The 27,170-nt window shown below is 38.1% G+C and overlaps 1 protein-coding gene across 1 annotated transcript in view; it reads left to right on the plus strand.

Annotated features, from left to right (window-relative positions):
• ULK2 (unc-51 like autophagy activating kinase 2) overlaps positions 1-24,494 on the plus strand; it is a 39,699-nt gene extending 15,205 nt beyond the window's left edge. Inside the window, exons 8-28 of the mRNA XM_084299701.1 lie at positions 952-1,053; positions 1,392-1,450; positions 1,765-1,847; positions 5,137-5,187; positions 5,550-5,638; positions 6,176-6,347; positions 7,268-7,328; positions 7,569-7,661; positions 10,905-11,042; positions 12,111-12,256; positions 12,810-12,890; positions 15,523-15,809; positions 15,937-16,130; positions 16,646-16,755; positions 17,400-17,552; positions 18,278-18,486; positions 19,785-19,963; positions 20,861-20,979; positions 21,345-21,502; positions 22,392-22,527; positions 22,627-24,494. Coding sequence (XP_084155827.1) covers positions 952-1,053; positions 1,392-1,450; positions 1,765-1,847; positions 5,137-5,187; positions 5,550-5,638; positions 6,176-6,347; positions 7,268-7,328; positions 7,569-7,661; positions 10,905-11,042; positions 12,111-12,256; positions 12,810-12,890; positions 15,523-15,809; positions 15,937-16,130; positions 16,646-16,755; positions 17,400-17,552; positions 18,278-18,486; positions 19,785-19,963; positions 20,861-20,979; positions 21,345-21,502; positions 22,392-22,527; positions 22,627-22,694 — 2,688 coding nt within the window. The 3' untranslated portion in view covers positions 22,695-24,494. The remainder of the gene's footprint in view (positions 1-951; positions 1,054-1,391; positions 1,451-1,764; positions 1,848-5,136; positions 5,188-5,549; positions 5,639-6,175; positions 6,348-7,267; positions 7,329-7,568; positions 7,662-10,904; positions 11,043-12,110; positions 12,257-12,809; positions 12,891-15,522; positions 15,810-15,936; positions 16,131-16,645; positions 16,756-17,399; positions 17,553-18,277; positions 18,487-19,784; positions 19,964-20,860; positions 20,980-21,344; positions 21,503-22,391; positions 22,528-22,626) is intronic.
• Positions 24,495-27,170: the final 2,676 nt, after the last annotated feature.

A 27,170-nucleotide genomic window follows, 5' to 3' on the forward strand; every position in this document is an offset into this window, starting at 1 on the left:
ACAAAATAATTTATGGTTGGCAGATTGGCAAATGCCTAACGTTGCATTGGAAGTATTAGGAGCAGCATGCAGTTCACCTTTCTGTAGTTTTACTGGCTTCTTTTTTGCTTGTGATTTGAAGATTGTGATTGTTGAAATGAAAAGGAATGAGAGACATTAAACATTTCTTAGTGCTGTAGGGAAGAAACATCAAAAAAGGCAATACACTATATCTATAAAATTTTTACATCAGTAGAAAAAAAACTACTTTTTTTTTTTGTTTCATTTCTTTTATATGTATTCTCTCAAATTTGGGTTTGATTTATTAATTTTTTTCCTTCTTTTTGTTTCCTTTTTTAAATAATTTGAAGTTAATTGCCATTATTTTTAAGTAGTGTGGTAGTAATTTCAGCACTGAGCTGTGTGTCCTTACCAGTGCCACTACTGTGCAGTGTGGTCATGGGCAAATCATTTAGCTTTCCCATGTCTTGTTTTTCAATATGTAAAATATTTAATTTGTAAAACTAAACATTAAATTAATTATTACAATTAAAATATTAAACTAATATTAAATATTAATTTAAATGAAAATATTTAATAGGTAAAATATTTTAATATGGTGATAATTATATTCTTTGTGAAATCCTTGGCTACTTACCCACAGAAGGACTGCACCAACCAAGTAAATAATGCTTACTTCTTATTCCCGTAGGCATAGATCATGAACTTCTTTCTTTAGAACATCAATATTTCTAGTTTTCTATGTTTCTGATATTTAATTTTCATTTCAGATAGTCTAGTACTATTACCTTTCAAGAATGACACAGACTAAACTTCTCACATTTTCTATTAAATATTTTGTATTAGAATATTTTACTCTTTACAAAAAGTTGCTGTCTATTAATACCACTGTGTATTATTTCTGTTGCCGTGGCTTTGCTTTTTCTTCTGAAATTTTCCTGTATTTTCCAGGCCCCTGAAGTGATTATGTCTCAACACTACGATGCTAAAGCAGACCTATGGAGCATAGGAACAGTGATTTATCAGTGTCTTGTTGGAAAACCACCTTTTCAGGTAACATTTTATTTCCCATTTCCTCTTTCTATTACTCTTTAGTCTAATGGAAGTTCCTAGACTTTTCCTTCTAGGCATGAAAACAGAAGTAAGTAGTGATGTCTGTGTCGATGCTTGAGGATACCAAAGGAGAAGTTGTTTGTAGTCAGTCTTTGACATCAATGTGTTCAATCCAGGGCAAACGTATAAGAATACTCAGTACTGAAGTCAGGGCTGTGCTCGGTGTTTTCTCCTTTAATGCCCATATGCAAAAGCCTTTTTTTGTATGTGCGCATAGGTACAAAAGGTACTTTCTCCGTTAAACTGAGCTTTAATTAATGTACATTTTTATTTGACAGGCCAATAGTCCTCAAGATTTGAGAATGTTTTATGAAAAGAACAGGAATTTGATTCCTAGGTATGTCACTGTGGCCTTTCCTGTCACTTACATTTGTTGATTGAACACTTTTTCATCTTGGGGAATGCCTGGGATTCATAAAAATATTTGATGTTGCTATATTGACAAGAAAATAGTGTGATACCAGTGACTCACTTTGCATCTTGCTTTCATTGTATCTTGCTGATTTGAGTGTCCTATACTAAAGCTACGGAGCATGTGTAGTCAAGATGTAGGGATGTGGCAGAATGCTGACTTCTTGAGATTTAACGTAGTATGCATTTTTTAATACACGTGTGATATTTAATGCATGCTTTGCTTCCTTTTGTATGCAGTATCCCTAGGGAAACGTCAACTTATCTGGCTGACCTGCTGTTGGGTTTGCTTCAGAGAAACCAGAAAGACAGAATGGACTTTGGTACGTAACTTTTTCTTTTGCTCTCTTGACCTGTTAGTTGTATACATATGACAAAAATAACTCTCCTGACCTTCTATCTATAGGCAATTACATGAAAAGTGAAGGTTTTTTTTCTTCTGTTATCATAAAGGAGTCAAAAAAATTACTAGGGTCATTACTGTCGATATTAAATGAAGTGTATAAAATACAACTTTCTTGTTGAGAAGTGAAATATAGATAAGTTTAATGCTTTCAGCTGTGGTTTTCCCCTGTTGTTTATTGATATGCCTTAAATTTCATGTTGCAGTATTTTCATTTAACTGCTGTTTTGTCTTCTTTCTAAGAGCAGACGTCTCTGATCTCTGTGTGGTTTAGTTTACAGAAATGTAACAAAGTAATGGAATAACCAACTTTGGAAGCGAAATTGCTTTAGGTTGTTTCTTCTCCATTACTTTCTCCTGCAGGCTGCAAAGGTCGTAACTGTTAATGGTGGTACAAATTGTGTATATTTGATTTGACATTGAAATCTGTATGTATGTTTACTGGAGGGCAATGAGAGAGGTAATGTTAAATCAAAATCCCTCATATTTACAAAGATGAAGTGCTAGTATTATGCGTAGGTGCTGCTAGCTATAGACACTTCTTTATTTTAGTGAAATATTTTCACTGCTTTTTAAAGTCAGAAATCAATAGAATCAAGTTGTATCTTTATATTTCATAAATCCTAAAATTTTAGAATATTTAAACTGTGTAGTGACTGAAGTTTGCATACTGTTAGATTACTGCAAAGTCTGCATACAACTGCCCATTGAATTATTTGGGAAGTTAAGCCTAGCACAAACCAGGTTGATACTGCTTTAACAAAAATGAACTTGTGGCTCCAGTGGCTGCTGCATTTGGCTTTTCCTTTTTAACTGGAAATCTTTGGTTGCAGAACATTGTGCTAACTTCTTAAGATTTCAAAGCCTCCAATCGGTGCTATTGAATCACTCAGAATGGCTGCAACTGTTCTCTCCTCAAAATTAGTCAGGAGTATGGTTCAGGTTTGTGTGCACTCTATACTAGCTAGATGTCTGTTGTTTACATGAGTACTGAAAAGACTTTTATTGGTAGTTTTTTGGTTAGCTAACAATTTGTTATTGTAGTTTTATTATAAATCCCAGGAAATGTTAATCTTTTATCTAATTAAAGCTAGTTTAGCTAAATAAAATTAACTTTGTGTTAATTTTGACACAATGAAAATAATTTGTTTTATACCGAGATTTGTTTTTAGCAACAAGATAGGTGAATCCATCAAGTTTAATCTGTGGAATAGTGAGAAAGAGCCTAAAGCTTAAAATCTCTTCACACTCCTTGCAGATGAGTGTTCTTTCCTCACCATTAACTATTAGGTCTTGTGATGCTGAGATCTTAGGGTGAGTTACAACCTTGAGACATGCTCAGTTTCCCTTCTGCTTATGAAACTTCACGTTCCTGTTTAGTTATGCATGCAAGCTTGGTTTTGACGCAGTACTGAAATACACAAATTGACTCATTCATCACATGTGGTTCTTGTGCGTTTGTGATAAGAAGACTATATTCAATGGGCTGTGGAGAGACAAGAATTCAAAAGGTATCTGGGTTGTTTACTTAAAGTGCAGGACTTTTATGACTACATTTTTTTTTTCCTTTTCAGTTTCTGATATTTCTCCAGCAAACATCAAACTTTTTAAAAATAATTTAACACTTAAAGCATTGATGCTGGAATAATTACTGTTCTGATAACCAGGCATGGTTTTTTTTGTGTGTGTGTATATGTGACTGAAATAATGTAATTTAACTGCTGTATGTAGGAACTTGGGCAGAAATCAGATATAGAAAAAAAAATCAGGATACTTGGGTAAAATGTCCAGATGATGCTGACAGTATTCAGATGTTGATTTTCAAATCTGTTTTATAGAAGAATCAATGTCACAAATGTGGACTTTGAGTAATTGATTCCACCTGCACTCTGGGTATGCTGATCTCCACAGTTTCTTCAAACGTGGGAAATTCACTGTAACATTGTGGTAGTATGAGAACACATTTGTGCTAAGAAAGAAAAAAACAAAGCAGAATGGTAGTGGTGAAAGTCATGTTTCCCTTGGCTGAGCTGCTCGAAGGGCCTCAAAGGGGCTGCTCTGGAATGTGCTTAGCAAAGGGAGTGAAAGGGAGAGTGTATAACTGAGCCCGGTTGCCTGTTGTTAAAATAAAAATAGCATTGGAAATCTTGCTGATCTTTTAGCAAAGTGAAGTAGAACAGCAGGTGTTGTACAAAAGCTCAAGAACACCTGATCCTTGTGTTAAAGTTAATCATTAGATTGTTCTTGTGTTATTGCTAGCCTCCCTTCCTTATCACGTTGTGGAAGAAAGTGTTGTTGAAGGAAGAAGAGATGGTGCAGGCCTCAGGTGTTTTTTTTCTTGGTGGTGGTAGTTTTTTTTCCCCTTGTTATTTGCTTAGGTCTGATGAACAGTATTGTTTTTCCTCAACTGTTAGAACATTGAAGTTCACAAAGTTCAGCAGTTAGCTTCCACTAACCATCAGTTTTCCCTAATGATATGAAGGCCTCTTGTATAAAAGAACTTTTACATGTACACTGTTAGTCAACTGCTTATGCTAGGTCAATTAAATCCATCTGAGAACATCCATTTATAACAAAAGCAAATGTTTCTATTGTTGAAACAGTAACAAGTTAGCTGAGGAAATTGTTAAAGTGATGTTTACTTCTGATTTAAACTGAACCAGCTGCGCAGGTTGTGTTCTGTTGGGAAGTGGGAAGGAGAATGGCTGCTGCTTTGTTGTGATCTTCAACCACGGAAGGAGTAGCATTAATGGGTTCAAAAAACAAGTGTCTGTTCGTGGGAAAGGCAGAAGTGAAAATACTTTCAATGTTTGTTGTAAAAGATGCTAATCATTCTGTAGAGGAAATTAAAACTGAACAAGTACTGTGTTGTTCATCGCAAATATAATTTCATGATGTATATAGGAAAGCTTGTTATGTATATGATTCTGAAGTTATGTTAGCATCAAGTTATAAAAATGTCCTTTGATAAGTTTGTCTGATTTGCCTTGCTGGCTGTTCTTGGAATTTATTAAATTGATTTTGTTTCCTTTCCAAGTGCTGTAGCAACATATAAGAGATTAAAGCCTTCCATGTTGTAAGCTTTTCATCCTCTGGCTGTGAATATTGATTCTGGGAAGGCAACCATTTACCACTGTCTGCAATATAGTCTACAAATTCTGTGTCATTTGTACGTTAATTCACAGTGGTGGTTGTTTCTTGTTTTACAGAAGCATTTTTCAACCACCCTTTCCTGGATCAGGTTTCAACAGTCAAAAAGTGTAAGTAGTTTTGATTTTCCAAATATTTGTGTAAATGATGAACGCTGGGGACTAGTGGGGAAGAAAAATCATGCTAAATGTTCATGAGGCAATTTCCTGTGTCTGGCTGTTCTATTCTATTGTGAACCTTGGAGCTGAATCCTATTTTGAACTCTCTCTGAGATATGACACTTATTTGATAATTCCTTTCATATTTCAACTAAACTTAAATACTGTTGTGTGCTTAAGGATGTGCTGTGCTTATAAGGATAGGGGTTTATGAATGAAAAGCAGTGAGGAAATCAGTTTGTTTGCAATTCAGCCTTTCACATGGTTAGTTGCATTTTTTTTTTCTTTTTTGTGTCTGGGTTTTCCTCTTTTAGCTTGTCCTGTACCAGTGCCCACATATGCTGGCTCAGTCTCTGGCAGTTCCTGTGGAAGCTCCCCTTCCTGCCGCTTTGCTTCTCCTCCAGTAAGTTCTCTGTTTTACAAAACAATCTGTAGAAAATATTTTCTCCAGTGCTTACCCAAGATTTCTTGAATTTTAGATCTTTCAATTCTTAGACAGAATAACCCTAAACTGTCCTGTTTAAAAATGTAGAACAGGAATATCACTGTCAAAAAACAAAACAAACAAACAAAAAAAAAAAACAATGCATATACGTATCAAACACTAGGTAGTAAATCTTCAGGTCTGTTAACATGGCTTGCAAAGTAATGAATGTTACAGATTAACTTTTGAATCAGCCTTTTTGGCTGACACTACTTATGTTGGTATGAACAAGCTTACATGACAGTGTTATCTGGCATTTCAAATTTCCAAAATCAAATATATTTTATATTTCTGAAGACTTGAACAGTCTGAAATATAAATTCATCTATTTATTTATTTGGTACATTAGTGATAATTCCTATATTGGAGGCTTTAGAGTTAAAAGAGCAACTTTATGTTCTGAATCACTGAATTTATAGTGTTGTTTTTTTCACTCCCCCTCCCCCTCTTCTTTAGTCTCTTCCAGACATGCAACATATTCAAGAAGAAAATTTGTCTTCCCCTCCATTGGGTCCTCCAAACTATCTACAAGTGTCTAAAGACTCTGCCAGTACCAGTAGCAAGAACTCTTCTTGTGACACAGATGATTTTGTTCTTGTCCCACACAACATCTCTTCAGACCACTCATGTAAGAACCTTCCATTATTTTCATATTTTAAAACACTTTCCACTCATAGCATACCTTCATGCCTTCTTATTATTTGGCTCTCTTTTCCCTAAATGTATCTCAGTTCACCTTGGAGCTAATTGCATCAGTTTGAGTTAGTTTTTGAAGGGAGACTCTTTGGTATATGTACATGTCCATCTGGGACATTTTCACTTGCAGTTGAGTGGCCAGATATGCCAAAGACACCAAGGTCACTTAAAGTCATGGAAAATACTGGATTTTGGCAGTAGAAGAAAAGAGAGTCAATTGTAAACAGCTGCTGATAAGAAGCCCAAGGATTCTCTCAATGAGAAAGTCACATCCAGACTAACTGAATGTTTAGTCCATGTCATAGAGCTTTAGATAAACAAGTGGAGGTAAAAACATACAACATGTTTAACATGAAACGTTAGGCATCAGACTGGGCTTATACAGCTGAAAGACTTGGATGTTGCACATTGCCATATTATATTTTCTAAACCTGAATTGCCACTAGAAAGCTAGTCATCTGACTTCTGTACAGTGCCACCAACTCGTGTTATATATTTGACTAAATTAGTACCTAGATCTCTGAAGCATTTCTGTCTTTCACTATTACAAATTTCCCAATGTTAATACATTGTACTCTTAAAAGTGGATTTAATCTCATAATTATTATAATGACTATAGCAAAAAGAATAATGTTAAAGAAATACTTTCCCCGTTTTTGTTGTAGGTCACATATGAGGTAATTTCATACGCAAAACAGTAAAAAAAACTTGTATAAAACCTGTATATATTCACAGAAGCTTGTCAGAAGCAATTATTTCTACAACAGTAATATAGAAGATTTTTTATTTTTATTTTTTTTAAGATTCTAGTTCATGATGTTGGTTTTCAATGTGTTCTTCTGCTTACTGTAGATGATATGCCATTGGGAGCAGCTGGCAGGCGGGCTTCAAGCGAGTTCTTGATGTGTGGAGGGTAGGTGTGCTGAGCTTTATCCAAAAGAAGTCTCATGTTCTAAAATTGATGCTATAGAAGAGGTGGTTGTTTTTTTTTGGCAGTGATGGGTTTACACAGCTGTAAGTGAACTTTTTGGGGTTAATACGCCAAGCTGAATTTAATATGAATATATAAACAGCTTGAATTCAGAAAGTTTTGCTGCAAAGCAGGTAGTTTCTGATGTGAACTGTCTTCTGATAATGTTTCTTGTTCCTACAGGCAGTCACCATTAACTATTTCTGGAAGCTCAGGAACTGTACAGAAGCCATCCTCAGCCTCTTCTCGAAGTACTGCTTCTGGTACAACTAACAGGTGCATGATGAAGGCTTAGTATTTCCTCTCTTTAAAAAAAGTTCTCTGTTTTACTGTATGTTTTTTTTTGTTCTGTTTTGTTTTAATTTTAGATTACTACTGGAAACTGAACTGAAATAGAAGCTAGACCTGTTTTTTCTAGGCTCTCTGCACTTAATGCATTGTAATAGCTGATGGTTGCGTAGCTAACTTCTGGTTTGGATGCATCCCAAAAAGATTTCCTTAAGGAAAGACAGCATTCTTTTGTCTGCTTAAATTTTGAACTGTCTAAAGGCAGAAACTTCAGACACATAACTAACTTGACCTTTTTGTGTTATGAAGTACAGCGTGTTCTTTGTTTACTGAGTCAAGATGTTAAAAGCAGTTTACTTCTCACACAACTACATCTTGAAAAGAGGGATTCAGAAAGCACAGTTTGCTATGGATTTGTCTCAGGACTGGATTATCTTGCATCCAAAGGATGTGGCCTCTGTGCAAGCAATTATTATGAATTTTGTGTTTGTGGTTCACAAGATACCCAAAGAAGCCCCATAAAAGTGTTGAACATTTATTGCAGCTTTTCAATCAGCAGGGCTGTTAATAAGGCCCCTTTCTGCTACATCGTTGTAGACAGTTTCTGCCAATTTGAAATTGAATTGATATTTGTCAGAAGTGCCTGACATCTTTCCTGTATTATACTGGAAAATGTAAATCTTATCAGATGCTTAACTATTCATGTAACAGCTAAACAGAAAGGGTAGATTTGTCATTTGACCAAATAATGAATTTCATAAAGTTTTCAATACAAAATAGAAAGAGGACAAGTGGCTAAAAGGGGAATAATGCTATTATGTTGGGTGTATTTTTGGCTTATGCTAGTACTACAGGACTGCAAGTCAGCATTATTTGTTTAGAAATGCTTGTCACAAGAAAAGTTGGCTATTTTGTGCTGATCTTGTTGCAGTTTGCAAAATCTGCTGACATGGGCTATCAATAAAGCTGTAGTCTTAACTTTTGTGTTTAAGGGCAGCCAATTTGAATGGTTTGGTTGTAAAGATCCATTTGCTATGGATTGGCTGTGTACAGAATATTATAAAATACGGTAATTTCCTATCTTATATCGTCATGTGTCACAGTTTTTAGAGTTACAGGTTTTATGAAAATATGCCAGTTATGTTATCTGTATGCTAGTAAGTTAAGAGCTAAATGGTTGTGTGATTAGAAACAGGTGCCTACTGTTCACACAGTTTGTACTGCAAAAGTTTGATGTAGGTATTGGTTGAGTAAATTCAGTGACTGACTGACTGACTGCTTTAGGTCATTGTCTCAAGGTAGCAGATAATCTACCAGATGCTGCTTTGTTTTTTTGGTTATTTGTTGCTGAGAAGTGTTCTTTCATAGCGTGTGATTTATTTTATTTTTTTTTGTACAAAATGTTGTTATGCCCTGTGATACAGTGGTTTTTTTTCTGATTAGATGATAGAACTGCATGAATGGTACCCATAGTTACGCTGCTTTGTGGCAAGCAGAAGAAGCTGTGATGCTTCTCATGCTCCAGCCAGAACAGGCACAATAGGTGGAGGCGGTTCACTCTTCTCTGGTTAGTTCCTAATTTTGTTCTCTAGATCCCACAGATACAAGATTTGCATGCAACTCTGCACACGTCTGTATTGCCTCTTTCTCTAACCAGTAGCAAACCACATCAGACTAGGGGATCCCTAACCAGAGCGTGGCTTTGGGCCTGAGCTGGGGAGCCCTGAAGAAGGCCAAGTGCTATGCCACCATGCTAACACAGCACTTACCTCACAGGACCTACCTGTAAGGCTGTGTGACAACAGGGGAAGGCATATTCCATGCTGGGTACTTTAAAAGTTGAAGTGCCTTCATGGCCTCCTCAGCGGCACTGCTATGGTTTGGATTTCCCCTATCCAGGTCAGACCAGGGAGCCTCCTTGTGCTGCCTCAGCTTGTTGTGGTAGTCAGAGCAGGCTGCCTACTGCCTTTGTGTGGTTTCTACTTGTGAGACCTTCTCCTTGTGCAGAAGCTTTCAGGCTTTCCACTGCCTGTGTGGTCACAGCTGCAGATTTGTCCCATCTTCTGCCAGGCTGACCACTGTGGCACAGCAGACTTAGGACTTCTGTCAGGCACAGCTGAGAAACTTAGTGAGTATGGGTTTAAGTTCAGGGAAACTGATGAGGCTGTGGAAAAAGTGTTGGTACAGATCTATTGAGGCTTGTTCCAGCTGCTTTTCAAAATTACTAGTCTCTAATTAGTAGTCTCTAGAACCTGGGTGGCAATAAAAGGACAAACTTGTTTTCTTTTGCTAAGGAAGGACCATGCATATTAGGAAGTAGTATTTCATTCTCAGAGGTTGCAAAGGGAATATGATAGAGTCAGAAACCAAGATTGCTGTTCAGCTGTATCCATGCAGTAAGTGGTGTAACTGCTTGTTTTCTAGAGCTTTTAAGTAGGAGTGGTAGGACTTCTTTCACATTTCCTCTGAGAATCTCTAATTTTTGCCTGTTTTCTGAAGAATTAATCAATAAGGGGCCTGATACTAAGCTGATTATATTCCCAAAAGTCATTTAGTTTGAAATTCTTTTGGTCTAATTCTTTCAAAAGTGTTGGTAACTGCTTACACTGCAGTGGTTTGATTCCCTTATCAGGCAGTACACTGAGGTAAACCGGGTCACTGACATTTGGTTGAACTTGGGCAATGCTAATCTGCAGTTTGCGTCTGTGGATTAATGTTCAGGTGTGTGGTTTTGGTCATTTTGTCAAGGGTTGGTTACATAACATGTTTTCCTTTTGCAAGTTCACTGTGTCTCATGGGATATCTCTGTGCTTTAGTGGCTTTTGTACACATTCCAGCCCTGCTGCTGAACTTCCTGTTCTTAGCACAGTGGGTTTTCCTAGAACGCTATTTTGAAGTGTGGTAAACAGAGCGGGCTGATTGGCAGGAAGTCGGAGGGATCTGTAGATCGCTGTGATGCATGACGACATGCTTCAGCTAGTACTGCACTCTCGGCTCGATCTGGTACTAGCTAGTATAAGAAAGGTAGGTAGTAACGAACAGATCTTTGTCTTCCTCTGTGAAGTGTCAGAGCTAGATTAGGACAAGCTAAGATTACACTGCATGTGGGGAGTTTAGAATCAGTTTATTTGTCAGTTTCACAGATTTTATTTAACTTCTGAGAATGGTACAATTTAGTGAGAGACCTGTCTACCTCTATTTATCTCCTCTCTCCATATCTTCTTACTTCAGGCATTGTCAGCCTTCAGTATCCCCCCGCAGTGAAACAGCACCTATCCCAGTTCCCACTCAGCTCCGGAATTACCAGCGTATAGAACAGAACCTCTCCTCTACTGCCAGTCCTGTATCAAACCCCCACGGATCACCAAGGTGAGTATTCTAATTCCTTTTTCTTGGTTCTAGTTTGTATTTGCACCTTCACAGATGTCCATGCTTTCTTACTGATTTCATTTTTTTCTGCACAAGACCATACTAAAGAGGCTAACGATAACAAGTAATAGTCCTTCACAATCTCAAGGTTGTTGAATGGACAGTTGAAATTTTTCACTAAAACAAAATGAGCTTGTTCGTTTAGGCAATTGCATCCAAAGAAGATAAGAAGATGAAGTATTGCTTTTTTCCCTCCTTTGTGTATTACGCAGCATTACATCACAAACTAGAAAGTAATAAATTTTGTTTTCATACATGCAGTGATGAATGTGTTGTTCTATAGAATATCAAGGAAACAGTTTTTGGCATACTAGCTAACCAGCTTGTCTTAATACAAGGCTCTAGCGTGCTAGACTTATTCTATGCCTTGTGATCTACAAGATAGGGATGGTGAAGGACAAAGACCCAAACTCTTGAGATCTCTGGAGGTCTGTAAAAAAAAAAAAAAAAAAAAAAAAAAAACAAACACGACATGGATCCTTGCTTTTTTTTCAAGATCTTTGATTTTACAGTTGTTTCTACACTTGAGGGCATGCCTTTCCCTAAAATAATGTGTTCTCAGTAGTTGAACTTCATACCAGGTCCAATACTTAAAACTTTGTCCTAATCTTTTTTGTAGGTTCCTTCTTTTTCCAACCATAAAAACAAACGTTTGTGTCAATGCATTTCACTCAGTTGTAAAATTCAAAATTAAATGGCTAGTTGTCTGAATATCAGTAATCCATGTACTAAGAGATATATCTGTTTTAAATTTCTCCAGTTAACAGACTGCTATGGCTTTGAAAGTTACAATCATAGCGGGAACAAAGGGAATTGTATTTTTCTTGTTTTCTCAATGGAAGGCTTAGCTTAAGTTATTACCTTAATAAGCTTCAGCTTTATGGCTTTCTCTGTGAATATATATATATTTTTTTTAATTGATCATTATACTCCTTAGGGGATTCTGAACCTCATCTTAAGGATCCACAGTTGCTATAGCATGTATAACCATTCTTTTCATCTTGTTAGAGCTGGGGTTGTGAGACGCTCAAATACTAGTCCGATGGGCTTCATGAAGATGGGTTCCTGTTCTCCAGTACCAGCTGACACTGCGCAGGGTGTTGGGCGCCGGTTATCCACAGGATCTTCAAGACCATATTCTCCCTCACCGCTAGGTAAGCCCATAAATTCTTGGGAAGGTTTATCTGGAACAGTTATTCAGAAGACTAATTCTTGCCTGAAGTTGCCTTAAACTGAAATCTGCTCAGCTAGATCATGGTTTCACCGGTGCTGCATACAAGAGGACAATCACTCTTCTCTAGCCCTGCTGGCTGCACTTCCCTAGTCCTGTCATTGGCCTTCTTGGCCACCTGGACACGCTGCTGGCTCATGTTCAGCTGGCTGTTGATCGGCACCCACAGGTCCTTTTCTGCTGGGCAGCTTTCCAGCCATTCCTCCTCAAGCCAATACCACTGCATTGGGTTGTTATGACCCAAATGCAAGACCCGACACCCTTGTTGAATGTCACACGATTGGACTCAGCTCATTGATCTAACTTATCCAGATCCCTCTGCAGTGCTTTTCTTACACTCAAGCAGTTACGTTTACAGCAATCCATTTCTGTTAAAATGTCTGGTATAAGTAAGATAAACAGGTTTTATTTTCTTTCTCCTTCATTTGTGGATGAAGTATTAAGCATAAATTCACATTTTGGTTTTATTTGCTTAGTTGGAACAATACCTGAGCAGCTTGGACACTGTTGCTGTGGACAGCTTCAAGGACATGAATCGAGGAGCAGAAACTTCTCAGGTGAGAGACTGGGCGAAGCAACCTGTATGATTTTGGTACAGCTTCTACAGAGTTCTGTGAAGAACAAGGAGAGCCAACACTACATAAGTATGGATTAATAGGAGACGCTTGGTAAGCTGTACACTGAGTTTCTATAGAAACTTAGCCTGAGTATGGTTGTATCAGGACACCTTTTCCCATAATTAATTCTCTACAAAATAAGAGAGTGGCTGAAGTTCTGAAGTTTTTCTTTTTTTGTACAGTGTGCAACATGTTTTCATCATTCCCTTAGGAAATTGCCTAGGATCTGATGGTGTTGCTAAGCATTCAGTAAGCTTTGCACGTCATAAATTGGTATGCTAGCAGGGGAAAAAAAATTTGAGACTCTATAAGATTGAATTGCACTGTAGCATCAGAAGATATAAAGATGTCTTCTTTATCTAAAATACTAGCTATCCTCTTTATTTTGATTTTTTAAGAGGTAGTGTTGAAACTACGGTGTGGGTTATTTTCCCTGTTTAAACACTTTCCAAAATTCTCTGGAGTTGTTAGTGTCTTCATTTCTTTTAATAGATATTTCATATAACTGGGGATGATTTCATCCATATGAAATAAATTCTATGAGATATCTTAAACATTTCCTTTTAAACCGCTGTGCCATTGGCAATCAGGAAAAGACAAGGACTGAGTGAAGCCTCAGATTTGAAATATTCTCTTTTCTTTTGTGAAATAGAAAAATAAAAAGGCTTAGGGGAAAATGGATGGAATGCAAAGCAGAATATGTGCTATTTTGTTGCATCTTTTTTTTGGATAGAACTTTGTAGGACAGTTGGTTTAGTGCCTTTTTCCAATGTTAAACATATTTGTAGTATACAGCAGGACTGATTTTATGGCTATAAGAGTATTTAATGTTTCATTTCATCTGTTTCCTGCATTCTATTCCTACTTTATTGCTTCTTAATTTCAAATGACTGCAGTGGTATTTCTATTTGTAAAATATCACAAATTGCAGCATGTCTGTTTTCAGCATTTAAATGGGTATGGGAAGTTCTTTGCTTCTGGGTGAAGCAAGATAATGTAATGAGATTTTCTAGGGCCTGAAGATATTTGAGATATTTGTCGTAATGCAGCTTCTGAATGAATTGAGTAACTCTTGCTGCCAGTGGCAGCAGGGAAGAAACTTTGGATTGAGAACCCTTCCCAGTGATGGTGCTGACAACAGAGCAGCCACCAAAGAAATTTAAGACTGCTTTCTGAAATGACAGGTTTCAATGCTATGAGACAGACAAGCAGACTGATTTCAAACAGGCAAATTCTCAGCTGGGAATTTAGTGAGGAGTACAGATGAGTACTCTGTTGGAGCTGCAGGCAGAAAGGCTGCTCTATAGCACATTGTTTAAATGGAGAGGAATGGAATCAAGATGAAGTGGCTCTTATTCAAAGTCTAACTAGAAAAGCACAGGCTTACGAAGGCTGGAAGATGTGTCGTAACAGCTGGGCACTTTACTGAGCAAACTGCAAGAAGTTTAAGATGTTTTTTAAAGCATACATTTATGAAATGGAGCCAATATCAAAAGATTGCCTTGGCCAGCTCTTAAGAATCTTATATACTGAGTTACAGCACAGCCTAGGGAAAAACTAGTTAGAATAGTTTATTTTAAGTTGTGCAATTTTTTTTTAAAGCTGAGTGAAATTGTTGTCAGTTCTTTGAGGTTACAAAGATACATATTTTATCTAGGAAGCTGTGGCCGCAAAACTGAAGTCTTGCATACTGTTCGTAACTTTGTACAGTTCCTCATCATGAAACATAAAACTATCACAGGGAAGAGACCACTTAATCAAGTTTCAGTTTCCTTATTTTGAAAGAGGAATGGCATCTCAGAGTAGATGAGATGTTCATAGGAGATTTTTCCCTAAAGCCATCTGCTTAAATGATTGTTTATAGCTCTTCCAAATCTTTGTGCTTTAGGAGAAATTTTGAGTTCATATTCAAGTGTGGACTTCCTTTGTACATAATGAACTTTTGAAAAACATGTTCTGACAGACTAAAAATAAATGACTGCCCTAAGTACTGATCCCAAACTGTTTCATACGAATACATATAAATATTTTTCTGTTTTTTAATACATACTTTTCTTGCAGAAGCCATGAGAGGGAGCTGCCTTTTTAGTCTGCAGATTAAATTGTTACAAACAAAACAAGTCATTAACATGCAATGTTGCATTCACATTGCTGTTTGCAGGAATATAATTCCAGTACTTGAGAAACTCTATCCAACCTAGAGTCTTGGTGGCTGCACTTGAAATTTCATTATTGTTTATGCCATTCCTGCTGAATTCAAATACTTTATTTGTCTTGATGCAGATTGCCAGAAGTACTGCAGCTGCCAGTACAGCTGTCACCCTGAAATCTTGCCTTTTTGGCAGCTTGAACACAAGCATCATCTCATCAGTGTATGTAGCCTTAGTCCAAATAGCCGACATGCTAAATCCATTCTCTTTGCCATCTAGTGAGTTGATGATCAAACATATCTCACAGTACTGCAGCCCCATCTCTTTACAGATCAACATTGATCTTTAGCGTTTTGGGTTTCATTGCTACATTTTCAAGCACTGCAAGTAGCATTTTACTTGACTGTTTTTCATCCTTACAGGTTCTCCGATACCACCATCTCAGTCTCCACAGTCACTTTTGATGGGAGCTAGGTTGCAAAGTGCTCCAACTCTCACAGATATTTACCAAAACAAACAGAAGCTCAGAAAGCAGCATTCAGACCCAGTATGCCCATCTTATGCTGGGTATGGATACAGTCATTCTCCACAACCAAGTCGGCCGGGTAGCCTGGGAACATCACCAACCAAACATATGGGATCGTCACCTAGGAGTTCAGACTGGCTGTTCAAAACTCCATTACCAACGATAATTGGCTCTCCTACTAAGGTGTGTTAAGTTTACCAATGTCTGTAAAATGTGAAGTGTTAATACATTGTCTGAAACCATTCTCAAGAATATTTTTGTGTGCTAACCTTATTTTTTATATATATATTTTTGTTTTTGTTTCTTTAAGGCTACGGCTCCTTTCAAAATACCTAAAACACAAGCATCCTCAAACTTGCTGGCTCTGGCTAATCGCCAAGGGTCGGTAGATGCCCCACTGCAGCCTAAAGACATCACCGAACCAAGGGACTTCACACATTTCCACTTGACACAAGGAAGTGAAAAGCAAGCAGGAGAGCAGCACAGTAAAGCTACGTTCGGCAGGTAGGCACTGTAGTGTTTATGACCTGGAAAACTGGGTAGGTAATTCAGCAGAAGCATGTATGTTTCACATAGCAATTTGGAGGGGCAGAGCATGCAGAAAATGAGTGGTGAGGATATGCTGATGTTTATTGTACATAACAAGCTCTCAGTACTGTGTATAAATATAGCACAGACTTCCTGAAGCACTTTGTGTTGCTGTCTAGTTCCCTTTTGTTTTGATTATCTGAATAAGGAAGTCTCATTGCCTATGTGAAGCCTGTTCAGTTTTGCTTCAAAATCCAAATGTCAAGACTTGCAATATAAATTATTAAGGGAAAAAGGTTCCTTTATGGTTAGCTCTGTTTCAGTAGGGCCATGATGAACAGTGAGATTTCAAGGCTTTTTGTACTTCTGTTGAAGAATTCTGTATAACCAATATAACACCAAAAATCTGAAAGCCAGCTTCTGCTGTGAGTTAGATAGGAGGAACTTACTGAAAAATCTTGTTCTGCATTCATATGCTTTTTTTTGTCTAGATCTGTTAGTACTGGGAAGCTATCAGATCAGCAAGTGAAGACTACCCTTGGCGGCCAGTTATATCAAGGCAGTACAGACAGCCTCAATACAGAGCGACCAATGGATACAGGTAAGGAACAGACTGATACATTCAAATTGACTTTATGTGCTTTTTTTTTTTTATGGAGTGCCATATAGATCTTGTTCTGCTTCCAAACTCAGTAGTTTGTTGCAATAATTTTTAGTGTCAGTACAGAAGCCTTTTTTTAATTATCTTTAAGGGAATATATTCCAGTTCCTTAACATAGCTTTAAAAATAAGTGAGACAGGAAAGTATCTCTATGCTAAATACAGGAACGTCACTGCCTATAGTAGCTAGAGTTTTTTTGTTTTTGAGCAGATGGAAGAAGTTCTGCAGACACTGCTAGTCTTTAGCCTTCAGACCTACCATGGTCTGCATTTAGAAGTTTTCTGTTGTGTCTTTTGCTGAAAGACTGATGTTGTTCTCAGGCTCTCAGAGAAAGCCCCTGTTGTGTTTTTTTTTCTAGGTAGGGGTAGAGAGATAAAAAGATGTATGCAGGTCACATCTTGGTTCTTTTTTTTTGTATTGCCAAGATTGTCCACTCAGCTTGTTTTATTTGTTGTCAGAACTTATAACTATTCTTGGATCTTCATCAAAGCATGGTGTGTTGCAGTACTCCAGTTTGCTGCATATAATTACAAAATGGTATGACTGTATGCAATAGGGACTAACGTGAAAATTTTATCTTCCAGCTCCAGCAGGGGCCTATGGAATTACAGTGGGACCTCCTTCCATGGGAAGTGGGGCAAGTTCTCGAGCTGTCATGTTTACTGTTGGGTCTCCTCCAAGCAGTGCCACCCCTCCTACCTGCACCCATATGGTCCTCAGAACAAGAACCACCTCAGGTAAGACTTCCCTGGCAGCTGTGGACTGCCGTCAAACAATATTCAGGCTTGCCCACCTCTTGAGATGGTAATCTGCCTACTGCCATGCACAATAGGTCCTCTAGCCCATACGAAGTGCTGTGTAAAGTTGAGATAAATCCTGGAGTTCTGCCTTTTCTCTACTAAAGAGAAGGCCAGAGGCACCGATTTACCATCCAGCAGTGTATAACACCTCGTGTACACTGTTTTGCTCCACCACAGGGAGTTTTAACAGCACCTATGACAAAGGTGGAGAGGAACGATTAGATCTCTTATTCCGCATTTTTGCCCACTGTTATGCGTTGTACCAGAAGCAACAAAAAATGAGCCGACTGCATTTTAGCATGTCAGCTACATTGTCAAATATCAAAGATCCCAAGGTAAATGCCTGAATCTGCTCGGGATGAGCAGGAGTCTGTATTTGCAGCAGTGTGCTTTTGTGAACTATAGCACAACCTGTCTGTCCTATTGGGCTGCCTGCCTTGGAATCCCTGTCAGCCAATTTCCAGAATCCATTTTATAAATCATCACTGTATTAAGATGCAGACCTTGCATTCTCTACAGAGTGATGCGAGGAGCAAAGAAGAGATCCTCCCAAGAGTGAATCTGTGGTGATTACTGATTTGTCACTTGCTATCATCTGCAGCCCCAGAGCTACAAAATGGAACAACCTATTAGACTGAATGTGTGTGTTATTTTTCTTGTAGTTGGATCAAACAGTTCTGGAGGGTCTCTCTGCTCTACTAGTGGCCGTGTATATATGGGCTCCCCTCCTGGTATTTATATGGGTTCTTCTCCTCCGGGAGCCGAGGCAGCTCCAAGTCTGAAGTACATGCCTTATGGTACTTCGCCTCCCAGCTTAGAGGGCTTTATCACTTTTGAAGCTCCCGAATTGCCTGAGGAAACTTTAATGGAGGTATAGAAAAAATAATTTAATGTTTTATAATGTTTAATGCTGCTAAAACAGAGACATGGTAAAAACAGGACTGCATAGTGCACTTGGTAGTTTCCTCTTCGCTGTCTCAGATACTACTTTTTAAGACCTTGAAAATATTCCTGTAGCAAATGTGACCATTTCTCTTTGATAGTTATTCCTGGCATTTCTTGTATTTGAATAGGTAACCAAAGGAACATGACTGCTTTTGTTCACCAGAGCCTTCCAAATAGGCCTCTGTTTTAATGCCAAGACTTTGGACGTGGGTGCTGACAGAAGCAATGTCGTTCTAAGCATTGTATTTAACTGCTTCTTTGCAGTCAGTAGATGACATTAAATCCTACTTGTGGGAAGAGTGTCCTATATTTTTTTTTAAATGTGTGGAGGAGTGGCGCTTTAAAAGCACATGTTGGTGTGGTCCTTCACCAGAATGCTATCGTTGGACTATAAATTTCTCAAGGCAGATTGCTATTCTGTTTTCTCATTCACATCTAGCTGGAAGGTGTTTGGTTACTTATTGAATCTATACGTTATAACATGAATGTTTGACAGTGCACTGTTTTCTTCCCACAGATAGAGTTTAACATTTATTTAGACCTGCATTACTAATGAAAAGATTATAAATATTACTAAGATGTGTTTGTTTAGTTTTGAAGGCTGATACTCTTTCTGACCAGGGACCATGCATGTAGTGTCTGTTTTAGTCACCAACAACCAGTGAGTTGTTAATTCCAATTTAAGTTGTTTGTCTTAAAAGGCAAACTTTGGCAACAGCCACATTTTAATACAACTTAATTCTAGATCCAAGTGTAAATTTGAGTGACGCAGATAAGCATGAAGCTTCAGATCAGTTCTTTTGTAGGTATTAAGTCTGTTATATAATAAAAGCCAAACATTCCTCCTGGCTTCTCATATGAGTACCAAGCATACTTCTGGGTTGCTGATAATATAATAACAAGTAATACGTCTCACTTCTGATTCCCTTACTTGCTCAGGTTTCAACAAACATAGAAACTCCGTGTCCCAGTTCCTTTGGCTTTGTCAAAAGACTGAAGTATAAGCTTACAGTATCTTGAAATCATTAACAAAGAACTAATTAATATCTGTTGATCCTTTTGGATCCATTTGGTTCTGTAGTCTCTAGTGCTGACTCTACAATGTGATTTCTGCATAAAATTAACATATCAAAAGATCTTCAAGTGCTTAAAAAGAGTTTTAATTGTACTTGTTTGCCTTATGGCTTATAGTTGTTAAATTGTCATCTCCTTTTCCTCTGACAGAGAGAACATACAGATACACTGCGTCATCTGAACATGATGCTGACATTTACAGAATGTGTTCTGGATCTGACAGCAGTACGGGGAGGGAACCCAGACCTGTGTACTTCTGCAGTATCACTGTACCAAATCCAAGAGAGCATAGTTGTTGATCAGATTAGCCAACTAAGCAAAGAATGGGGGTAAGTATGGTCAAATAGTATCAAGAGAACTAGTAAAAACCAGATGCATCAAGAATGATTTTGGACAACCTATGCCCTCTTTTTGTTTGGAGTGATTATTTACTACATAGAATGTTATTTAAGAATACGTTTTTAACAACTGAAGACACATTAGAAAAATATAGCAAAGGATAGAGAGAGATGTGCTAATAGATAGGTGAGGACCATGTTTTCTGGCCTGCCACATAAGCTGGGGAAAGTGGCGAGAATTGCAGACTTGTGTTGAAGTAGTTTGTTTCTGAACCTGGAAATCTATGTACCATCTTGTTTCAAATCCAAGTCCTCTGTGATCCTGTTGATCAGGCTGAAGCAGCAGCTCTGAGGTGGAGGGAAGGAGTATCCAACTTTGACCTTTAATCAGTGTAGCCAATCAGACCTAATACAAAATCAGAAGCAAGGAGAAATCTGGAATGGTGGAAAAGGGCAGTTCTACTTCCTGCCTTCTTTCTGGGAAAAAAAAAAAAAGGAAAAGAAAAAAATCCCTGCAAAATGTTTGCATTTCACAACTGTGAGAATACCAGGGGATAGGAAATGACGCTGCAAGAAAAGGATGCCCAGTTGCTTGTGGTAAGACCTTGACCTCAGGCATTCAGTCCCCATGAAGAAGGGTTCCTTTTAAAAATGTCTGCGTTAAAGCAGTTTGTGTTTGCTGCTGCAGTTACTGGATGAGCAGATGTACTCTCAACCCGTGACAGGGTGTTTGTGGAGGGAAAGGAGGGGTGGAGTTGCATTTAAAACATCTGTTTTTTCTGCTGCTGCTGGGTCTTGTGTAGGATTGTGATAAAAAGTGGTGTCTGCCTAAGGCTTGGATGTGTTCGAGAGAGGTTTTTTGATATATAATTACTTATTTTCCCCCAGACAAGTAGAGCAGCTTGTGCTGTACATGAAAGCAGCCCAGTTACTGGCATCTTCTCTGCATCTTGCCAAAGCACAGGTCAAATCAGGGAAACTGAACCCATCCACTGCTGTTAAGCAAGGTAGGTGCAGTATAATCTCATTTTCTCTGCTTGTGAATTTCCTTTAGTTATATGTCACTCAAAAAGCTGAAGTTGCAACATTTTTGTTGTCTTCTGTACAAGGTCATTGTAGATAAGTACAGTTGCAAAATTCTGATAGTAAACAAAGATACAAAAATCAACTGTTAAGAAATGGGCGGTTATTAATTTGAAACTTTATGATTTGATATATTTGATACTTCATTCATACTAGTAGCAGAGTAAGTAAACATTAGAAACACAAGATTAAACAGATTAACTTTACCTACCACTGGAAGAAGCTGTACTTAGGCTGTTTGTGGTGGTGGTGGTGGTGTTGTTTTTTTAATTTCTTATTTTTTCCCCAGTTGTGAAAAGCCTCAATGAGAGATACAAATTCTGTATCAGCATGTGCAAGAAACTGACAGAAAAGTTGAATCGTTTCTTTTCGGATAAGCAGAGGTTCATTGATGAAATCAACAGTGTAACTGCAGAGAAACTCATTTACAGCTGTGCTGTAGAAATGGTAAGTCGCTCCTTTTACCTAAATGATAGGACATTGAGATTGATAACACATAGATTCCTTTTCTCACATACCTCTTATTCATAACCAGAAAATAAAATGTATGTTTCCAGATTTGTTCATAGTCATTTTTGTTACTCTTTCACTTTCCATCCTGCCCTCCCTTAACTGTGGCTAAAGTCTTTGGCATATACTGTTCCTCAGGGATATTTCCCCTACATCAGCACATTGGATACATAAACACTAGGAAATTACCTTCTAAGTCAAACAGCCTCTAAAAGTGCCCTATGTGCTGAAACACCATCCAGTATGGTTTACTAAAGCACAGAAACAACAGAAGTAGCTTCCTCAGTCCACCAGGTCAATTTGAGGAACACCAGCCTTGTTCATACAAAGCAAATGCGGCACATGTGGAAGCTTTTTTATGTAATTGAGAAACTTTATATCTGCCAGAGAGCAGGTACAGTAAGCGTACTAGAAACTTAAATGCTTTTTTTGATGAGAGGGAAGTCTTTCACCATAGGTGTCACAAAAAAGGTACCAGCAAATATTGTGCTTAACCCTGATAATAGTGCACAATTAATTTGACTTCTTTACAAGAGAATATAGGTATGAGAACAAGCATACTTATTTGTATACTGTCATAATTTCAGAATATGTTGTAACACATAAGCACATGAGATCAAAAAGTGCTTTTACAGCTTACGTGCAGAATACCCTTTGCTAATACAGCACAGGGGCTCTGTTTTCTGACTGCATTTTGTTGTCTTACTGTCATAAAAACAGATCAGCTTAATTAAGGCTCAAAAATAGTTTTTAATCCATTTTGAATTTTTCATTTCAGTATTTGCCTAAAGCAATTTATGTAACTGAATCTACTGAATGATTCCAGGTTCAGTCAGCAGCTCTAGATGAGATGTTTCAGCAAACTGAAGATATTACATATCGATACCACAAAGCAGCCTTGCTGCTGGAAGGACTGACTAAAATACTGCAAGACCCTGCAGATATAGAAAATGTACACAAGTGTAAGTTTATGCTCAATGAAAATAATGAAAATTACACAGAAATGAATTATAACACTGAATTCATCACTTTTTTCCTTTTTTGACCTTTCTGTTTTTCAGATAAGTCTAGCATCGAGCGAAGGCTTTCTGCACTTTGCTATAGCACAGTGGCTGTATATGAGCAGTAGGAATATCCCAAGGACCAGATGGCGTGAACATAAGGGACCACATCAGTGATACTGCACTTTTTTCACTACAGCTTAATTGTTGTCCTTGTTCTGCCCCACGTGGAAGATGATTCTTACATTTCTGTGGTGACTACCAAAGAAGCAGCAGCATACTCAAAGAGGAGAAATTCCAAAAGTACATTTGTAGAAAACTTGCCTTACAGATCCAGCAGCTCCTTTTTCTTCCTAGCAACAGAATTTAAAAGAATCTGTCTTCACATTTCAAACTGATCCTTGTACATGTGTTTTGACTTGAATGATCAGGGTTTTTTTCCTCATGAGGTCTATAGAGACTGGATCCTTCTGCATCAGGTACAAAAAGACATTTCCCTCAGAAGAGTCCCTCAAAAGTTCATGGAAAAAAAAGGTTTTAAATTGTCAGTAAAATGTGTCTGACTGAATTTGGGAAACCCTAACCATGTGCAAGTGCTGTTGAAAGCTTTTGGGGCTAAGCTGGCTTGTATCTGAGCTCACATGTTGTAAACATGGCTCAGCTTGTCTTGTGAAGGGATGGTGAGAAAGCGTTCTTTTATTGGGGGGGGGGGGGGGGAGGAGGGGAAATGGTAATGGAAGAAATTGCGCTCCATCTGTGCAAAATCCTCAGTGGATTTTCAGCTGATGTGGATACAATTTGAAGATCTTCTTCCAAAACACTTTGTTTTGCACTAATTTACTAAAGCAACTGTATAGTCATTTTTGAAGAACTATATAAAAAAAAAAAAAGAGAGAGAAGGCACAATGAACTTGGCTGAATTTCATTTCAGTGTACATAAAATTCTTTTCAGAATTTCAAATGTAGCTTCTAGAAGACTTTCAAACAAACTGTAAAAACTTGTATTCATGTGAACCTTTCCATTTTATACCTATTTGTCTAATACTTGAGTAACTACTGCTCTGGACTTTCTCAGTGATAGCAATGTTGAGTTGCTGGTTGTTTGCTTTTTATATAGATTTGGTTGCATCTTTTGTTGTGCATGCGAAATGTGCATTAATGCCTGCAGTCTGTAGGGGTGTAATGACAGTTCTCAGTAGTCTTGCTTCTTGGGCAGTATTACAAGAAATACTGTAAACTGAGAGGTTCTGCAAGGAACCACGCAAAACCAGAAAATAATGTTTGGATTTGAGATGCTGATAAATTGATGTAGAATATCTACATAGTGTGTGTGAAAAATCAGGATTATTTTGTGTGCATTTTGGGGGAGAGGTGGGAAGCTTCATTTAGCCTTATAGGCATTATCATTTCAAGCATCCCATGAGATTATCAGGACAGCGATTTGCAAAGTATTTAAGCAGATCAGCTTCTCTGGAAATGGTTCCTTTTACTTTATTTTTGGGACTTTTTTTGTTACTCAACTGCTTGAATACTTGAATAAACCATTCTCCAGGACAAAATCATTTTAATCCTCTTAAACACAGTGGTCTGAACTATTTGACAAAGTTGTACAGGGCTTACACATCAAAATACTCTTTCAGTGTTTGGATAACCATGTGTTTCCTTTACTTTGACAGAGTAATGTACTTTTTACCTTATTTATCTGTATGAAATTCCAACAGTTAATTTGAAAGTGTTTGTTTATATAATGTTTGTATTTTTAGGTCTTTAATACGGTGTTTCTACCTCTCCTTTGTAATTGCATGCATTATTCTTGAAACTAGGTAATAACTCACTGAACTGTTGTGTAATAGCCTTTTTATTATGGCCTGTATAAATGTATATTAAGGTAAAATAAATACTGACACTAGAAGTGTTTCTATGGTAAAGCCGAGTTCGTGTATGTCTGTAACCAAAGATCAATGGTGCTAACTTCAGAGGGGGGGGGGGGAAACAAAACCAACTGTCTGTACTTGGCTCGTTAAATCAATTGCTGAATGTTGCCTGGAAGCTGAATCTACTTGGGTCAAGAGACACTCACCTCAGGGCGATGGGGCAATGAGCTCATTATCTCTGGATAACTCTGGCACAAAGTGTCCCCAAGTTTGTTTTCTGTTGCTTTGGGAAAACAGTGTACCCTGCTTTGTTGTTTGTTGTGAGGTTGTTTGTTTGTTGTTGTTGTTCATGGGGTTTGGTGGTTGTTTTTGTTGTGTTGTTGTTGTTTTTTTTTTTTTAAAAAAAAAAAAAAAACAGCTTTGAAAACAAATATATGTTAAGTAGGTTCTTAGGTAACAGTTGTGCATTCTTTCAGCAAGGTGCTTGTTTGTTGCCTCCAGCAAAGAGGAGCTGACTGGGCTGCCAAGACAGCATATACAGAACTAAAAATAAATAAATAATGATAGGAAAAAAAACTGGCAGTAAGTTACAATTACTGTCCAAGCCTTACAAAAAGCGGGTTTCCTCTACCTTGTAGCTAATACCCTCTCCCCAGCTGAGGTGTGCTGTTATAGCTGGTACACAGCTGTTGTATTTCTTAGTTGTAGTATCGTTTTTTTTTTTTTCCATTTTATTAAAAAATAAAACCTGCGCTCATGACTGGCATATAACAATAAAAGAAGATGAGGAGTGAGTGAGCAGGGAATGCTAATGAAATATCTGAACATGAATCTAGGAACACAATGAAAGCCTTAAAGCACGAGTCTAGGAGATAGTTCTTGGGAAAAGCAGCCTCATGATTTTTTATTGGTTTTCTTTTTTTCCCTCAGGATTCAAGTTCATTCTCCTCGCTCCTGCCAGTGAGGCTACAGCTGCACAAACAAGAGAAGGAAAGGGCTATTCTTGCTCCCTGTCTTCAGGAGGAGGAGGCCGATGCTCATAGCCTGTCTTTCTGTATAAGCTCATTCCACAGAGATCCTGAAGCTGTCCTCTGTCTTCAGCTCTCCGCACTGAACAGCAGGTGCTTGGTTTTTTTTGTTGTTGTTTTTTCTTTAGCCTTTTGAAAGATAGAACTTGAAAGGATACTTGATGTACTGCTTTTCTAGTTCAACTCTAGCATCTACTCAAGAATGCCATGTTCTTCTGTACTTCTGTATTTTCACTTTCTCCTTAATGTGTAGAATTGACTGAGAAATCTAAAATGTAGTTTAATTCTGACATTTGCTGCTTTTTATATGCAAGATTAATTCTTGACCTTTCCTCTGATACAGAGGATGAAATCTAGTGGATCTAACTCACAGCCGATTTATTACAAATTACTTAAGAAACGTTTTTCAGTTGAGATGTGAGTTGTTGGTCCTGGGACTCTCTAGGTTCTGCATTGCTCTTGCTACTTTATCCAGCAACATCAAGATATTCCTGTTGTCACCTTATGGGTTCAGAGGCAGTAATTGTTGTGATCCATTGGTACCACAGCACAGTGCAGCATACAGTCCAGGGGCACTGAAAACGGAAGCTTTCTCCTTGGTGTAGATCAAGCAAAGCTGGACACTTGCTTTCAGAGCTGGTTGAGGCTTTGAAATTCAGACAGGCTGACTTGTGATCTGGCTTGTGACCTGCCTCATTTGACTCATGTTGCTGCTTCTGTTTTTGTTTTGTTTGGTTTGGTTGTTTTTTAATTTTGATCCTTTGTCTTTTTGTCATTTGCTCTGAACTCTGCTTGTCACTGACTTTTTTTTTTTTTTTTGACTGTCCAACCTGAGCCATAACCCTAGCTGTGGCTTTTCAGTAGAACTGCATGTTTTGGTCCTCCTTTCTGTAGGTCAAGGAAGTATATCTCAGTAACCCTTCTCTTGAAGTCAGTTGGAGCCCAGTCTCCTTGACTCTTCGCACTGCTGCTTTGGACAAACACCTTTTTCAATAGCCTATTGTATGTGGCAGGCTCCCCCCTCCCCTTCAGCTGAAAGCAAATGAAATGCCAGTGGTGCTGTTGAGTCTTGTTGCAGTCTTCGTGCCAATCATTTTCATTGTTTCTTTGTGGCTCTTTCACATTTTCCGTGCTCCAGCTATGTCTACAATGCAGCCCACAGACCACGGCTTTGTACTGCAGAGTATCTTGTTCTTGCAAATGTGAGATCAGCCGTAGCTTTCAAAACAAGTGATGCCATAAATGAACTGAGACACATTTATTCTTGTAGGTTCCTTAAAGCTCCTCCCTGTTGTTAATTTTCTGCACTTGCTTTTTTTTGATGGAGTGTTATTTGAGCTTTTGTATCTGCCTGGCTTGTTGTGCCACCGCCCAGATGATGTAATTTAGGAGTAAACACTTGGAGCTGTACACAGGATACACATTTAAGTGGGAATTTAGGATTGCCAGCCTGGCTAAAAACTTGGTTATGTCAGGGTGGTGTGTGAGCTAATAAAAAATGTATAGAAGAGCTGCGTTATTCGGTGGACTCTTGAAAGCAAACGCTGCATATCTTATCCTGTAAGGCAAGGTCCTCCTTCAGCAGGCTCTACTGGCTGCTGTTGGGGAAGGGAATCAACAACGGTGCCTTGCTAGAGCTGACTGCAGGAGGGGAGCTGGAGCAAGAGGCTGCTAGGCAAGGAGGGAAGAGGGGCAGCAGCGC

The sequence above is a fragment of the Netta rufina genome (assembly GCF_964035555.1).
Source record: "Netta rufina genome assembly, chromosome: 21".
Classification (NCBI taxonomy): domain Eukaryota; kingdom Metazoa; phylum Chordata; class Aves; order Anseriformes; family Anatidae; genus Netta; species Netta rufina.